General features: G+C 39.1%; 1 protein-coding gene across 1 annotated transcript in view; it reads left to right on the forward strand.

Moving 5' to 3' along the window:
* MOCOS (molybdenum cofactor sulfurase) overlaps positions 1–18,860 on the forward strand; it is a gene marked incomplete at both ends in the record, with an annotated part of 231,333 nt that overhangs the window by 79,763 nt on the left and 132,710 nt on the right. The window contains one exon of the mRNA XM_080340510.1: positions 6,722–7,363. Within this exon, the coding sequence (XP_080196636.1) occupies positions 6,722–7,363 (642 nt within the window). The remainder of the gene's footprint in view (positions 1–6,721; positions 7,364–18,860) is intronic.

The raw sequence follows: 18,860 nt of genomic DNA on the forward strand, positions 1-18,860 counted from the left end.
ATCCCAGTGTTCTTTGTTATGCAGGTATTAATCCATAGGCAAATCCTTCAGTCTGATAGACCTCTGCTGCATTAGCTGCACAGGTCACAGAGAGGATATGACATAGATTTCTGTTGAAAACATGTCTGTCTTTAAGAGAAAAAATGCAAATGTTTCCAAGACCTTTTAAAATTAAATTAAAGTTTTGCTGGAGGAAGACAGACTTGATAGATTTTTTTTTTCCACCTAAATACATTTGAATCTTAAAAATATTCATAGATATCAGTTTGCTTTTGTTTGGATTGGGAATTGACAATGGGAATATAACTCGGTGCTGTGACATACTAAATTGAATATACCTTGTCCTTACAAAATAAGATATAAAACATTTCCTACCCAGAAGACTTGTCTTTTTAGTTTGTTAAACCAGAGCATTCCCCTTATGGATAGAGCTGTAACTATTTAAGCTAAGCTGTCACTTCCATCAGTGAGAGAAGTTAAGGAAAATTTGAGGTTTATATTAAGCAGTGTGTACTTCTTTACAGTATCCTTCTGTGTTGGCTTGAATGAGGATACTCGCATCTCTGTTCCTTTTTTCTTCATATATACAGAGAGAAAAACATGTACAGAACCACCGCTGCACATTAAGTTAAGCCTAAAAGCAGGATGCTGGTTCTGGTGTCTGTAATAACCGCAGCAGTTTACAAGACCTTAGGATCCCTCACTAAAGTTGATGGGGGTTTTTCAGCTGACTGCCTTGATAGCTGGAGGTGGCTCTCAATTAATAAATGAGGAAGGTTAAATTGCTCTTACCCAGAAATGAAGATGCAGCCACTAGCTAGACTTCCCAATTGCACTTGTGTGAAGAAAACAATAAAATGTCAGTTATGAGAAGTGCTATCATCTAACATAAAAAAACCCAAACCACCCCAAATAAAAAGAAAATATTTTGTTTGACTCAGAAGTAATTTTTATTTTTTTTTTAATTGCCATTCGTACAAAACCTATTCCTTGATCAACAGGATGTTACATCTTTTCAGAGTTTCTACAGAGCAGAAAACAGTGTGATGAAATTTCTGAGGCTCAAGCTAAGCATCTTTCAATACAAGTCCAAACTGGGTATGTGCTCCTGGGTAGCATGGCAAAGGAAAAACATTATAATAAGAAATAATTTTTTAATGTCAATGTGTAGCTGAAAAGAAGCCTTTATAAATTGCTACCTAAACTTATACTGCTGAATAGATAGCTATGCCTCTCTCTTCAAATCTGAATCGCTTGTTACAATGGCAATACTTAAACTTTTAAAAGGAGTCTTTTTTAGCTAGATAAACTACTGGCTATAAAATCTTTGTACGGACAGTGTTTATGAAAGCTCATGTACAATCTAAATAAAAATGTGAATACAAATGAAAATGACAAACTCCTTGGCCATATTTTGATCTTGCCAACTAGAAACTGAAATGTTTGCACCAGTTGGAATTAAAGTATGAAAGGGCACAAACCTAGCAATATGGGTTGCTGTTCAGCTTTACAGGTGTTTGCAAAATAGTAAATTGAAGAGAGTGGAGAAACTGATATAAAGCATATTTTAGAAGTATTTAAAGCCTAGAAGCATGAAAGAAAAACAATGTTAATCAACTGAATTTAGGGAGGCTGTAATGGAAATGACGTAGTATGGACATCTGTACTTTTGTGGGAGTGCTGCTGTTGATCTGCTTCTGAGGGCCATAAATGAAGGTGGTGAGGAGGAACGTGGAGTTTCATGCATGAGGTAACAGCAGCCAGGCAACAGCTTTGGAGGGCTTCCCTTTCATCTAACTTCGGGTGACACCGTGTACCTAAAGTAGCTGAACGAATCAGTAGCCTTTATCTTCTGCAGAGCTGCCAGGGGCCGATGTGGAGCGTCTAGTTCTGAATTAAACTATTAATTCAGGCTGTCAGATTAGATACATTACATCATATGACTTCTCCTTCAAATTATATGACTTGATTATAGATACCTTTAAATTTAAAGCACATTATTAAATATATGTGTATTAAATACATAAAATGAAGGACCAAGCTTGATTGAAAATCAATTGAGTTTTCCTACCAGTGTTTAGAGTAGTAAGGCATTTTAGCTCAACTGTAGTCATGAAGAGACAAACTCCTATGGCAACTTTTTAAAAGGATTAAACGCTGGCTAACAGAGAGGTCTCAGAATAGCGGTGTGCACAGGGAAGTGTGGTCGAGTGAGGGCATTTTCAGTGGCTTCTCCCCAGACTGACTTCTTGGCCACGAGTCATTGACCTCCGTGTGTTGTGACCTGCGTTCTCCTGGGGAGGTGAGGGAGAGGAAGAAGAGCTGAACGGTCATGGTGGGTCTTGGATGTACTGCAAAGATGGAGCGTGTGGTTTCCTCCTCCACTGTGCCAGCCTGAAAGCAAGCTACTGGGTCAAGTTTCTCAGCCTTTCTGCCATCTTCCCATGATGGGACAGCTGTGTCAGTATGTTTAATGAAACAATTAACCTCTTAGTCATTTCTTCCAAAGAGTCCTTTGAAAAGTGGAAATTTGTAATACTATAAAATACCACTGCTGTTTGCAGCTGTGAGCTATAGTAGGTCACGCTATCAGTTTTCTACTGCAAGTCTTCAGTCCTGCTGCCAACAACCACTTTATATATGGCTATAAATCTTCCAGGAGTGTAATAAAGGTGAACTGCATTTCGCTGTAATGGGGTATGTCTTACATGAAGACTGAGAGCATTAGGAATTCTGTGTGTAATAGCCAGTGCTTCCCAATATTCATGTCAGATCAGAGGATGTAGTACTGTAGGTGGCAGAAGTCATTTGGACGTTTTACAGTTTTCTGTCTCTGAGAACCCTGATTTTATCATAGCGGGGCTGCTCTAGTTCAGGAGTTTGTGGTATTCATTTTACAGATCTTATTCTGAAGTGCTTGTAGCTCTTCTGCTCTGCACATCAGAAGTCATTCTGGAGAATGAAATTCCCTTAACTCAGTTGATACTGCTTTATTTATTGATTTTTCTTTTCTAATATTAGAAATACTTCAGCCAAAATGTAGGTTCAACTTTGAAAATTCTACTTCTTTTATAAGTACCAGAATCATACCAATTTTATGAGGCATTTAGAGACTCAAAATGTAAATAGGTACCTGTTGAGATTCACAAAATCACCTATTTTCTATTGAGGTCAATTAGAAATGTAACTTCTTGTTTCTCTAGCTTTAAGAACTTAAATAACTAAAAAAAAAAAAGGGCCTAATTCATATGGACGCTTTTGTAAATTTTACCCTAAAGCTTGATTTTTCTCATGATAAAGTCAGTTTATGGTACTGAGCTGAGAAGATCAGTGTTATGTTGTGGATTTCATTCCAGAGCTGCTCAGCTGTTTCTGAATTTGGATGATCTAAAACTAAACATAGTTAAAATACTACTGATATGCATGAGCTTTGTCTCTCTCATTTATGAATTAAACATAGAGCTGTCACTATTTGTGAGCCTAAACACCTCAAAAAAAAAAAAAAGGTATTTACTGTTTTGCAAAGGTTTGAAGATGTTTAATGAAAGTAGTCACTGGCTCTGATATTCATGGTTGGACAACAGCATCCCATTATTAAATCCACCATTCCTACATCCCAGCTATTGTCATTTTACAGTGTCTTTTGTCAAATGAAGTGCTGCAATAAGCAAGTACAATTCCTATGGAAAACTTCAGGTTATTATTCTTGAGCAAAATTTGGCATTTTTCCTAGCTGTGTCTCACCTCCCACTCAGCCTGTGTGGCACAAAGAGGCTGACTGGGGTGGAAAACAGAGAAAGCGTAAAAAGTAGAAGAGGAGCAGCTTGATAAGAGTCTTCAGCATGCTTTTGTTACTGCTCTTGTCAGCTGGCTCTTATGAAGAGATATTACGTATTAAGAATTTGCTCCTGTCACCCAGCTTTTTAACTCGAAAGGTATTCTGTGTGTGCGCATACATGTGAATATGTAACTTGTCCTAGTGATCACAGGGATAAAAACAAAATAAAAATCACACTGTGTAATGATGTTAATGCCTATCTGCCCATAACAACTTGTTAATGCGTATTACTCTGGTGTTATGAGATATCAGAAATGCATCAGTAACAGAAAAAGCTTCAAGTGGAAATCAGGTTACTCTGGATACCTAAGTTTGGTACTTAATCGTTGTAGATTTTTGTTGCAATTGTGCAATCTTTTTGTAATTTGTGTTTCTATCAGTGCAATGATTCCAATACCTACCCAATATGGATGTAGTGCATGCAAAAATAAGCCACATCAGATGACACATGCAAAATTATGTCCATAACCACAAAGACCTAGCCTCCTTACTATTAATAATCTCCTTTCTGCAGTTCTGTTCCCCTAGAAACAGGAGTCTAATGCTCTCCTGCTCTGTCCCTGAAGAAGAAGTTTAGATTCTTACTTGCCCTGCTTTCCACCTTTTCTGTATCTAGGTGAACGCACGGAAAGGAGAATAAAGGCAGAAGGATGTCAGGACTGAAATTCAGGGCATGGCTCTGAGTGGCAGCCCTGCAGCTTAGTTAACTCTACCAGGGGCTACTGCCTGGGTTGAGGGTTTCAGGTCCCTTCAGCCAGGTGTCCTATAAAACACACACACACACACACACACACATACACACACACACACACGTGCTTCAAACTGTAATGCCAGGTGATGGTGGCAAAGGCTGTACAGGTCACCGCCAGGGAAGAGGGAGTGGATGTGATTTGGTGACCAGAGAGGGCAGGTCACAGTGACAAATGAGGCAGGCTGTGGTTTCAATACTCTATACAAAAACTTCTGCGATTACCCCCATCTTCATCCCTAACATGGTTTCTAAAATACAATAGATAAGTTTGTTTTCTCTGAATATGGTCTTGACCATGGTATTTGGAGCTGTGAATGCTTGCAGCAGCCATACCCTGGCAAGATCTAGTTCAGAAAGACCCTTATGAATTCTTTGAAAAAGTTTCTCAAAATATTTTAAGCTTAAATCCATGATCTGCTGATGTCCCTCATAAAAGCTGAAATTCTTTCTTCATAGAAAGAAGACATAAAGTACCTACCTACCGATCGCATCAGATTTCAAAAAATTAAATTCTGAATAAACTCAAGTCTCATTTGGGCCTATGACTCCATCTGTTGCATCCTGTGCTTGCCAGTACAATAAGACTTTCCTTCAACTGAGAAAAGTATTAATAGTATAATTTCAGTGGGGCTTTGCAAGAGTTTCTTATTCCTAATCATCAAAGTCCTTGCAATTGCTGCTTTTCCAGTGTTTAATCTTTGATTGCTGCACTCCACACATCCAGCTCCACCACCCTTTGCCTGTAGCATTTGTGTTTCAGACTGGACACATAAAGCTTTAAAGCATTTCTCTCTGCTGTCGTCTGGTTCAGGAAATTTTAGCTTGAATTGGTTGTGCAACCAATTATACAACTTAACTTTAAATGGAACTATGTCTTTGGTTCCTGCCTTTTCTAGTAAGGGAATCTGCTGTTATATAAAACCTGCAGACTTTTAATGATACATATTGGGAACCAGAGTTCATAGGCTCTCCAAATGCTGGTCTCTACCTTGGAATTACACAAAACAGCTGCCAGCTCCTCGGAGAGCACTGATGTGTTATGTTGCTTACAGAAATGCTCTGCAGCAGGAGAGATGCAATGAGACACCCTGTTACATTTTACCTTTCTTGAAAACCAGACAGCACTGCAGAGCAACAACATTTATGCCCTGGGTCCATTTTGTTTGCTTTGCTCCATGCGCTGAAGCTGGTGTCTCTCTTGGACGGTTGTTACATTTCCTGTTAAATATCAGCAGGAGTTTTAGTAAAGCTAATTCAGAGAAAGTTTGATGGGTGAAAAAGGTGAGAAAGGTCACTAAACTGAAGCTGTTCCTCAGCCTCTGAAAAGAGCCACCTTGCACACTGCTAAGCTGTAATAGCTGTAATATATCACACAAGCCAGCGTGATTACCACAAGTTGCATTAGATGGTGGTCACAAAAGGTAGTTCAGAGCCCAGAAGGTGCTGTCCAGGCATTGTGAGTATGTAGTGTAGATGTGTCTCAAGAAACAGGCTTGCTTACATTTTCATAGTCTGACTCATTGGAAGACATTAGATTGCTTCTGGTTTAGGCCGTCTTTGCGGTATGTGCATAAAGCACATAGGAAGCATATGTTCCTTCTTGCTGTCTTCTCTTTCTGTTGTTAATAATATAAGCAAGGAGCAAAGTTGTATGCTAAGGTTTCTCTGCTGGGTCCTATGATCCTTAATTGGGATGGCCAGTATTTAAGTAGTTTATTTTTTTTTTTTTAATGGAAAGATATTGTCTACTCCAAATACTTTGTAAACAAAAACCCCTAACAGTTTGCAAATAAAATGGGGTCTCTCAAGGACAGTGTAATTTTAATTATATGCAGGCTTGATTCTGATCCCACTGAGGTACTAGACTGGTTACTCTGTTCAGAGCCAGGCAGAATTGACTTTTACCTGTAAAAACACAGCCGTGTTCGCTGCAGCATTGAAAAAAGTCTCTTGTGGGCAAAATATTCAGTTTACACTTGTTGAAGTTTATTGTTCTATTTGGCAAAAACTGTCTACTTGTATTCATATCAGGTGTCAGAATAGAAGAATTTATTATGAAGAAAAACATCTATCACACAGCAATAAAATAGAAAAATCAGGAAATAACTGGATATTTTTTCCCTGTATTTCAGAATATTGCAACACTTTCACACTTCTGCTGACGATTACACCATCATTTTCACATCTGGATGCACAGCTGCACTTAAACTGGTAGCAGAAGCATTCCCTTGGATACCTGAAGGCACAAAGCAACCCAGCAGTCGATTTTGTTACCTAACTGACAGCCACACATCTGTGGTGGGTATGAGGGGGATAACAGCCTCAATGAATGTCGTGTCTGTTCCAATAAAACCAAAGGAAATCTTGTTATCAGAAAAAAACGGGTTACCAGCTGAAGAACAAAACTGCACGACACCTCATCTTTTCTCTTATCCAGCTCAGAGCAATTTTTCTGGTACCAAGTATCCCCTTTCATGGATACAGGACATACAATCTGGAAAACTCTGCCCCATCAAAATACCAGGGAAGTGGTTTGTTCTACTAGATGCAGCTTCATATGTGAGCAGTTCTCCATTAGACTTGGGAGTTCACCAGGCTGACTTTATCTCCATCTCATTCTATAAGATCTTCGGATTCCCAACTGGTTTAGGAGCATTATTGGTAAACAACCGGATTGCCCCCCTCTTGAAGAAAACCTATTTTGGAGGTGGAACTGCAGCCGCCTACCTTGCAGGAGAGGATTTTTATTACCCAAGGAAATCTATAGCAGAAAGGTAAGGCTTTGTTTTAACAAAACAGGGTTTTTTGCTGAGACTGTTTGCATCAGAGAAATGCCTTAGGGTTGGCGCGCGTACTGGGCTCTGATACGTGTGCTTCTTTATGCAGTTGGATAGGTATTTCACATCTAACTCTGTTTTCTTCATAGTATTCTTTTTTCTAATCCTTACTTGATCTAGTTTGTCACAACTGGTAAAAATGTAAGGCTTCATTCAGTGACATAAAGGTCAGTCTATGCATTTTTAAATTTATATTTAGGATACCTCAGTGGAACCTTGATTTGTTTTTGAAGCTCTGCACCTGGAGCATCCAGGCCAAGGTTGATCACACAGTGTACTGACCCTCAGTGAAACTGGAAAGTACGATCCATGTATTTCACTGGAAAGGTGGCATGCTTTACTCTCAAGACAAGCATCATCAGAATAACATATGCAGTAAGATTAATTACCTAGGTGAAATATTTGTAGCACTCCTATTCCCTGAACGAGGTTCTGGAGAAGCTATGATGGTCTCCTACAGAAAACAGAGGACACCTAAAGGTGGTCAAACATACACATAAGAAAATGCAGGGCAATGAATAAGCTTTCCCAGTCCCTTAACACATTGAAACACCACTCTTGGCAATGCTTGGTCTCTCTGCTTCACTCCCTTGTGCCAGCAGCACCTTACATAAACTAAAGGGTAAAGGGTCTTCCTTCCTGTCTCTGTATCCAATACCTCTGCACAAAGGGAATGCCTGAGATGGCTTTACTTTGACCTGGGCAGACTCTCATTCCTGAGTGGCTTTTCTAGAGGTAATTGACACATGACTCCTGAGACAGCATAGTGGATAAAAATATCTGGAATGCTTTTTAGATCTCAATTCTGCTTTTATACTTTTTTAATTAAGAAGGGGAAGGTATGTTGAAATGTTGAGGGGAACTCTATCTCTGGTTTGTTTTTCAGGAGTTCTCAGAGGTTGACTAATTATAAACCTTTCAGGCATTTGAGGATGCCACTGCTTTCAAGAGCTCTTTTTTAATGAATCAGAAGAAGGCCCTATTTTAACCTTTCTACTACAGAGTTATAAACAAAGAAGTCTGTCCAATTTGATTTTTCAGTACAGAGTGTCTTGGTATGAGGGAACCTAGCTCAAATAATTAAATCTGACTGCTGGATACCCAGGCATCTGATACTTGTTCCCAATAGACAACAAAGTGTCACACAGATGGTGTGAGTCATTGTACATAGGTAAATATTTACATTTGTCCTCATCTAATCCTTTGATTATTATTTGAAAATCTAATATTTAAAAGTTCATGTTTAGAGCCCTATTGATGCTGTCTGTAGTCCCTAGTGAACTGTGGAGACTTAAGTCCCACCTGGAGAGGCCTGAAGTTTTCAAAAATAGGTCAGGAATGAGGATAACCAGCATCTTGAAAATATATAAACCAGCAGCATTGAAATTCTCACTCAATTTCCTCCAAACTATATCATCCAAATATTTTTTTTTTCTTTCAGATGTTATGGAGTTTTGCTTTGTTTTGTTTTTGAAGTGTTTTCCTGATAATAAAATACAAAGATGGAGCAGTTAGGAACAGAACGACTACAGTTCGAATTAAATACCAGACCATGGTGGCCAAGGCTAATATGATTACCTTATCTGTGGGTCACATTTCTATTTCTTTGCTAGTGTCTGAAACACCTGGGTCATTATTTGTCATATAAACAGCAGCTCTAGCCAGGTCTTATCCCTGTCAAATTTCAGTAAGGACCCTTCATCCTTGGAGGTATCCAAATCCAACTGGAGAAGACCCTGAGCAACCTGCTCCAGCTGGGTTTAGTTTGGGTAACAGACTGGACTGGAAACCCCCAGGAGTCCTTTCCAGCCTCTGTGTTTATGTGATTGATTGTGCACACCTCTACCAAGCTCCATCTGCATTCTCTCTTTAGGCTTGTCTTTGTGATTTCAAAGGGTTGGTTTCTTAATTTTTTTTTTTTAAAGCTTGTTTACAGTGCTGGATTAGCATTGGGTAATTCATAAAGAAACATGAATGCTAACAAATACCATTGGAAAAGTGGATTAGAATATGCATATCTGAATACCATTAGCAGAAGCTATTCCCTGTCCACACATAATGAAAGTGCGGTGTGCTAAGGAAACAGCTTTTTCTAAGTCAAGGTGAAACTCGAGTGGAGGTGTGTAATGAGGGTGTTTATTCATCTTTCCTTCCCAGGACTGTCAAAATGGTTACCTCTTGCCTTAATGGGTACAGCTTTTGCTAGTGTTTCCTGTATTTTATTTTGTTGTTCTTGCTATATAAATTATTCTATCACAGACTCTTTTACGTTCCTTTAATAACCTTAAATCACTTTCACATTTCCCCATTCCATGGCAGTAGCCAGTCTTTCTCTCTCAACTTTTAAAGTCATGTTTATTGTATTTTCATCCTTGTATCAAACAGCTTGACAAATTATTATTATCATTCACAAATCTAGCCTCATTTCCCATATTTTTTCTGCACAGCATGAGATAATAAAATAATGTGATTATGTATAGCAAGAATTCAGAGATAAAATATTCATCATCTGCCCTATTTTTCTTTTGTATCTGGGAGTGCTATTCAGAATCTGATCATCCTGGAATTTGTGACTAAGGGAAAAGAAGCCGTTGTGTTATCTGTAAATTGGATATCTGGATCTTAGTCTACCGGTGTGAAATATCCAGTGCATTAGCTGTTGTTTGTTCTTCATTTCTAAATGAATTTTCAAAAGCTTTGGAAATCCAGATGGCATAACTTTGTCCCTGGTGAGGTTTAGTGGCTCTTGCCTCTGTTGCTTGAATGATTTGACAGCCACAAAGCAGCGCCCACACTTTGCTAATCTGTGATGCAGTATACTTAACCAAAGCAGGTTCCTTCATTCTTGATGCTGTAGTTTTTACTTTTTGAGGTGATTCAGTGGCTGATATATATGACCTGCAGATAAAAGGTTAGATCTCTTAAGTTCTGCTGCAAATGTCCTTAATTAGGGCACACCCATGTACTATGCTGGAAAACTATGATAGAGATCACCAGGACAACTGCACGTGCCTATGCAGGTATGCATGTAGTGACATGGTTTGGATCTTCAATTGCACACTGAGTTTGTGCGTGCTGAGGGGAAGAGAAGGAAGGAGTGGAAAATGGAGACAGAAAGGTAGGGATGAGAGCTATGGCTAGAATCCTAAGGAGCACTGGAGCTGAAGACAAAATCTTGGGGTTTGGTATTGGGTATGGGGCAGCTTGAGAATCCTTTGGCAAAAAGCTGGTCTTCTGCTTGAAGTCGTCTCTAGCATCATTGCATGTTTCTGTCATCATAGAAAGAAAGATTATAGTGATGGATGCTGATTTAGTCTGTAGAAACTCTTCATAGTTCTGACAAATAACCTCAGGACCAGACCATGTGTAGAAGAGCACAATATTTAATGCATGTGCTCACATTGTAGTCTAGCACACACCCATTGACTTCACGCTCAAGGGCTCTATCCATCTGCCCGTGATTAATGTGGTAATTGGGCCTGAATAGTACCCTGTTGACTAGTACTTTTTGTTCAAAGCCTTTTGTTGTGCTGATTACACATTTTTGTGATGTTTAGAGATCTCCAAACAGGAGATCTCACTTGTGGGGGAATTTCCAAATCCATAAAATTCCTGAACAACATCCTTTTAAACAGCAGTGATGACTTTCAGTTGAGATACTTGGGAAGTGACAGGGGTCTTTACCTAATTTTCAATGGACATTTGTACCATGAGGCTGCCTTCTGCACCTGATAGAATTATTGCAGCCACCAACAGGGACTCATAAGCCTGAATGGGCAACAAGAGAGTGAGCAAGTCTCTTCCTTCTTCTCACCCTTTGGTGCCACCCCATCCTGCAGAGATGAGAGGCCAGAGGCCACTGAGCAGAACTGTGTAGGGCTCTTACACAGCTGCTCCCACAAAGTCCTTTCATGTACCTGATAGGACTGAATTCTGATAACTTGAACAACTGTTTTTCAAAAGAGCTTTTCAAAATAAAGGAAAAGGGGATTTTTTTGCTTTCTGCAAAGGAGGTTCAACTAACCTCTTACTCTCTCCTTTCTCTGCTGAATATAAGTATCTGCTGGAAAGCTTCACGCAATCTATCTTGTTACCTCTTAGGACATGCAAGGTGGCAGTTGGCATTTGCTGTGTTTTTCTGCCACCCATCACTGCAGCCAGCCAGCTTCTTCAGTATTTGATGCAAAGGAAAGTTTTGCCTAATTTTTTTTTCTAACCCCCACCGTTAAAGAGGCATTCATATGTCATTTTGTTCTCTAACCCTTCCGGTGATTATTGATTTCGATAGTGAAGTTGTTTAATTGCCTGAAAACTCAACATAGTCAGTATAAACTGAAATTTGTACATCAGTGAGCCAAACAGAATCCTGTAGGGATCACTTTTGATCTTGATTCACCACTGGATTCACCTTGAATTGCTCAATCTGTGATAAAATGAAAGCAGTGCCTCTGATAAATGCTTCTAGAGTGCAACAAAATATGCTTAAAAACATGTTTCTGAACCCGGATTAGTGGGCAGTCACCCAAAGAGAAGCAACAATATAGGTACAACTTTGGAGAGTCAATAGAGTTATCAGTGATGGTTTCTTCTAGTCAGTCAGCCCCACGTCTGTTCGTTTGTACGACTCTTGCATGCCTTTATTTATATTCTCAACCTCTTGCCTTGAAAACCCCTATCAGTTTTGAAGACAGCCTTTATACTTGAACTTTTGTTTGAACAGCGGGTGATGCATTTCTTTTTAGCTACATGGCTGGAAAAGATTGGTGGTTAGGGTCTTCCAGGTTATACAAAACTCCAGTTCAGTGCATCCAGCAGAGCTTCAGACAGACAATTCCCAGAGTACAAAGTCAGCTGTAACTACCAGGGTCTTCCAGCAGAGATTTTGGAAAAAAAGAAATCACCTTCTGCTATACTCCTCAAGTATTTGCTCCCATGTGTTACAATGCCCAGAGCCACAGAAGAAGGTTCTTTCATGTATAAGCTCTTCACTATGTCTCAGGGAGAAATAAGATTTGAACTGTGTTTTCATCCTCAGTTTTTCCTATGGCACAGTTGGGAAATCCCAGTCCTAAGTGGGTCACATATTGGACTTTGAGCTGTAAATGTTAGGAATGAGCCAAAATGACAGGCAACATATTAGTTAAAGTCTAAATGTTTGGGTCTATTGCAACACGCAGTTACAGTGTACGGATTCCCCAACTACTTTTAATCAAACCAGTTCAGATCCTCAGTGCAATATAGCCACAGTGCCACGGACATCCATGCCAGGCAATTTGAATTGCCTCTGAAGAATCATAGAATGTCCTGGGGTGGAAGGGACCCACAAGGATCATCGAGTCCAACTCCTGTCCCTGCATATGGCAACCCCACAGTTCACACCATGTGTCTCAGGCATTGTCCCATCTCTTCTTGAATACTGTCAGGCCTGTCATTGAACACTGTCAGGCATGTCTTGTCAGAAGATACTGTGTTTAGGCGCACTGAATTGTCTCTGTGCTAAGGTGCAATCAACAGTACGGCAATAAATACAAGGAGAGGTGTTTTTCCAGATGGGAGGCAGATAGTAGATCTTCCATGCTTTTTAGCAATATTCAGCAAAATGAAATTAACAAAAAACATAAATGCAAAGAATTTTAGACTGTACTGTGGATTCTCTTGCTTGGAAGTAGGCTGAACTAAGTTAAGCATGCTGCTTCTTTCATTGCCAAAGTCTCATTGAAAGCCAGGATTAATTATGTGCCTAATGTAGTCACATGCCTAGCACACGGAGGATCATATAAATCACATCAAGAATAATTCTGCATTTTTAAGCACTTCCATGCCAGTATATGACTGGCACTAAATTATTGATTTATGAAATAAACTTTATAAATTGCTAAGGAGCTACAATACATGCATTTTTAAATAAAAGAATAAAATTTGGAGCTTATTATAAAATGTGTTTTTTCTTAAAAAATAAAGTGTTTTGAAATGATAACAAGAAAGAAGAGAATTCTATTATATACCAGGACTTGGTTTTGCCTTTGATCAAATACAGTAAAAATTCTTCCTGATCTAGGATGCATCTTTGCAGTCATTGTGGCCAGGCAAATTATTATGACATAGTTTCAACCTAAGGAGTTCTTAAAGTCCGAATCAAACCTTTTCCCTATATCTTCTTTGAGAGACTTTGTGAATTTCGAGCACCAGCTATTGGGATTTTACAGCATTTGTTTTCTGGTGATAAATTTATTGTAGTTTCTATTGTGCTTTGTAGATTTTACATTTATGATTGATTAACTTGTTTGATATATGGGGAAAAACAATGGTAATTTGTTTGGCATAAAAATCACATTTTTTTCTTCACCATTTGTACTGTGCACTTGGAATATCTTGATATTAGCATGTAAAAGGGTGAGACTGGCTTTTTGACCCAGACAATATTTACAACATACAAGTCTTGTTCAGATAATGTAAAGGGATTGATTTATTTCAAAGTGCAGGAATTAAAGCTTTTGTGCTCTCTTTTTACCTCAGGCATTTCTCAGGAATCGTTGTAAATACTCCATGGTATAGTATATAATTAGTATAATGCTTTTTGTTCCACTCCTGAAGTCTTAGAGACAAAAGCATGAGCTAAGGCAGACATAGTGAAAAGCTCTAACTAGTATCAGGGGGTCACTTTAGATATTTAACATTATCGTAACTTAATTTTTATGTGTTCTAAATCCTCAGGCATGTGTATGTGTGTGTTTTAAATACTTTCACAGTGTTGCTGAAGTTGTTCTGAGATGGCTACTGAAGCTTTACAGGCTCCTTTGGAGTGAGTTCCATCTCAGTTTATCGGGTGCAGCCTGAGATGTGCAAAAAGCACTGAACCCAGGCTGAAGTGTGTGCTGCCCACGGGCCTGGCCCTGCATGGGGTACGTGCCTGCACCTCTCCAGAACCACCTGAGAAGGGATAAATCCTTCTCACATCTTCCCTCCTCCCCCAGGAAAGCAGTTACTGCTTTTTCTAACCTTTGGTGGAGAGCTTCCTTGTTACTTCCTCATGCTATAGTAGCTCTGCTGCCCAGGCAGGGGAGGAGTAGTAAGAAGCTCATCAGGGCAGGGAATGACCATGACAAGGGGTTTATTTTTTCCATTTCAGGATTTTTTTAAAGCGCGAGATCATGTGAGCAGAAGAATGGCATGAGCCAGGGGAGGTTTAGCTTGGTTGTTAGGAAAAGCTTCTCCACAGAAAGGGTTGTCAGGCATTGGAACAGGCTGCCCAGGGAAACGGTGGAGTCACCATCCCTGGAGGGGTTTAAAAGACATTTAGACGAGGTTCTTAGGGACATGGTTTAGTGCTCAAGTTAGGGTAGTTTATGGTCACACTTGATGATCCTAAGGGTCTCTTCCAACCAAAATGATTCTGTGATTCTATTAAGTAGAATAGATTTATGCTAATTGCAGCGCTGTATTTCTGTGAGGATCTTTTTGGAAGCAGAATTCTTAGGAAAGACTTATTTTCTCCCTTGATTGCAAAACCTGTCTCCCTACTAGCTGTGTGGGTTTGGGTTGTTCTTTTTGGTGGACAGAGGGAGTCATGGTGGAGTGGCCATCAATTGAAATTAATGGCTGAATGCATTCTAAATTTAGTTCTTCCAAAATGAGGTGTGATAGGTAATTTCCTTTAACATTCTGTTGTTAATGCAAATAATCATTATACAATGAAAAAGTGTGCTAACAGTGTACTAATAGAAGTGGAGACTGAGGTTATGTCAGGAAATGCCTGACCACAAATAATGAAGCATCTCCTCTACTATTACATACTAATGCACTATAGTGTCATGAGTTGATGTTTATCCTTCTTGCTTACTTTTATTTGCATCTTTGGTGCTAAAAATCAGTGGTTTTCAGCCTGTTGTGCCTGGGCCCCTCAAGATACACAACCTCACCATTAAGGCTCTGCAAAAGGAGACCGAGACATCTTCATATATCATGTGACAACCGTTTATGTGGTGTTTTGAAAGAGATGTTCACCTTCATTAGATTTTTTTCAAGTTCAGTGACTTTGTTCCATTCTGAGCCATGGTTCTAGTATCCTTTTTGAAAGGTATGCTTGACCAGACCTATTTTTCTCAGTATCATCAGAGACATGTCTTATCATTTAAGAGAAGGATATATTTTTTGCAGTCTAAATAAAATTGGAACACAAAGAACAAGCTGAAATGCCCATGAAAGTTTGTCTGTTAATAGCAGAAGTCTCATAAAACCATCTTAAATTTAATGACTCAGATTATGTGACTTCTTACGTGATATGTGTAGTATTTTATATTTATAGCAAAGTTACAGAGAGCTACTTTTTAAAAAAGTTTAGTGGTCACTAGCTTCCTAGTGGTGAAAAAGAGTTCTACAGAAACAGAGTGCTTTAAATGTTTAGATGATTATCACTCAGGCTAGTATTTGAAAATTACAAGTAAAAAGCACATGGTTTCTCTTTTTTTTTCCTTCTTCTTACTAGTCAAATATATGCAAGAGTGCATCTGACAGTTGTGCTCTTGGGAACCCATGAAAGAAACATTTACAGGCTTCTCAAACAGATTTAATTCAGAAGAAGAAGGAAAATATTGATACTCTTGAGAAAAAAAAAAAAAAAAGCTTTTACAGTCTTTCTTGACTTTCACGTATAAGCAATGGTTTCCAAAACAGGAAATACTCAGATTTGATTAAACACTTGGCTGTCACATTTCCGTCTGTTCATGTTCAATTAGAAAATTCAGAGGGATTCTCTGGTATTATTATAAGCTATTTTTTCCATATCTAGGCATTTATAATATCAAATAACATCTGCTATGGCTTAATAACTGTGTCAAATTATTGTAATGGCTTTACTTTCAGTGAATTTTATGATTAAAAGTTTTAGAGTTACAGCATGGAAAGTACTTATGCTGAAAGGATTGTATCTCTTATTTCACACTTTATGGCAGACATTTTTCAGTTATGTTTTCAGGTACTACTCCAAAGTTGCCCCTTTATTTTTTTTTTTGCATTGCTGCTGAGGCCAACAGTTTGTAAGTTCAGCAATATAGATTCCATAGATTTTCTTCATAACATCCATGGCTAAAAATGTGGTTAGTATGAATCTAACTCTTCTTATCAGTTTGACCTAAACTGGAGGTGTCTTTTTTGATCTTAAGTTAGCTACACTAATATAAAGGCTAGTTTAAGTGAGAAAAAAGGTATGCTGCTTTTGTCAGCAACAGATTTAGCATAATTTGGCCTCTTGGGCAAAACAATAAATTAATGCTAAGTAATAGTAACCCAGTTAACCCTTCCTACAAAAGCAAATATGGGTGGTTTTTTTTAAGTTTTTCTGCTGTTAGTATACAAATGAAGGCAGCTGCTTTGAAGTCCTCATCAGCATTAAAGAAGAATGCTGTTCATGTTGGATTATGTTTAGGTCATGTTTGTTGTGTATATATATTTTCCTGTATTTTGTCATATGGATTGGTTTAGAAGGGCTTTGTCAAAATGAAGAACCAGAGTAATTGTTAGCCTTAGATTTCCTGACTTTGCCTTGTGAAAGATAAAAGATAAAATAAACCTTGCATGAGCTTTTATCAAATTAAACAAAGCATGTGTATGAATACAGGAAATATAATCCTTCACTGTGGAATGCAAATATATGGTCGTCAACTTAACTGCAATCATCTTTTGCTGATAATAATTTGTAACATTTTTATCAAACCACATCTCTATGTGAGAGAAATCTTTCAAAATAAGGTTTTACACGCCAGATGTTTACACATGAGACTGTTCTTTCTTTTAAAGAAACAGATTTCATGCTGATTTGATTGCCTGCATGATTTTGAAAGCCGCAGTAATGCAGGGAGACTAGCATTTTGAGCCCAATGGTCTGAGCATTAGAGCTCAGTTTGTATAAGAAAATCAGGATGCTGTATGTTGTTTTGCTGTGTATCTTAAACTTAGCTGTGGCTCTGTCTGTCTTTTTTGGATATTGCACATCTGAGTAGGAAACAGTCCCCTCATATTTAGTCATTCACTGTTGTAAGAACCAGCTTTTAGAAGCACAGGAGCAGGCAATTCCACTGTGTCGTCAAGTCAAGCAAGCAGGGCAGAAGACCAGCTTGGCGGAACAGGGAACTCCCCATGGAGCTCCAGGGGAAAACCAAATTGTATGATCTCTGGGAGCAAGGTTGGGAACCTCTGGAAGATTACAGAGCTGTGGTTCATACATGCAAGGAGAAGACACAAAAGGCCAAAGCTCAGTCAGAGTTTAAACTGGCTAGTGTTGTTTCCAATAACAGGAAGGGCTTTTTAAAAGTATATTAATAGCAAGAGGAGGTCTAAAGAAAACATTGGACCCATACTAGTTGAAGACAGTCATCTGATTAATAGGGATGAAGACAAAGCACAGGCATTTAATGTGTTTTTTGTCTCAGTCTTTAATAATACTGGCAGACCTTGGGCTGCCTGGTCCCCTGAGTTGGATGACCAGGAGTTTGGGAACAGTGACCTTCCATTTGTGGACACAAATTGTAAGTGACCAGCTGTATCGCCTGAATATTCACAAGTCCATGGGGCCTGATGGGATTTGTCCCAGAGTACTGAAGAAGCTGGCAGATGTTATGGTAGGACCTCTCTTGATGACCTACCAAAGGTCTTGGGAGTCTGGGAAGGTCCCTGATGACTGGAAGTTAGTCAATGTTATTCCAATTTACAAAAAGAGTATGAGGGAAGACACAGGGAGCTACAGACCTGTGAGTCTAACTTCAGTTCCTGGAGAAATTATGAAGAAGCTTATACTGGGTACTACTGAAAGGCATTTAAAGAATAATGCAATCATCAGGCACAGTCAATGTGGGTTCACAAAGGGAAAGTTCTGTGTAGCTAGTTTGATATCCTTCTATGATCAGATCACCTGCCCAGTGGATGAAGGGAAGGTGATGGATGTAATTTTTCTGAATAAGCCTTTTAGATACTGTACCTCACAACATCCTTCTGGACAAGTTGTCCAGCTATGAGATGAGCAGGTTCACAGTGCGCTGGGTGAAGAACTGGCTGAAGGGCAGAGCTCAAAGAGTTGTAGCAAATGTGGCTACATCTGGCTGGTGACCAGCCACCACTGGTGTTCCTCAGGGTTCAGTTCTAGGGCGAGTTCTGTTCAATATATCAACAATCTGGATGCTGGTGTTGAATGCGCCATTAGCAAGTTTGCTGATGATACCAAACTAGGAGGTGCTGTTTACTCTCTTGAGGCACAAGAGGCCTTGCAGAGGGATCTAGATAGACTGGAGCATTGAGCAATGACTAATGGGTTGAAATTTAAAAGGTCAAAATGCCGGATTCTGCACCTAGGGTGGGCACAAGTATTAATTGGGAGAGGATTACCTGGAGATTATCCTGCTGTATTCAGCATTGGTGTGGCCTCACCTTCAGTACTGTGTGC

Source organism: Nesoenas mayeri, assembly GCF_963082525.1.
Source record: "Nesoenas mayeri genome assembly, chromosome: 2".
NCBI classification, from domain to species: Eukaryota; Metazoa; Chordata; class Aves; order Columbiformes; family Columbidae; genus Nesoenas; species Nesoenas mayeri.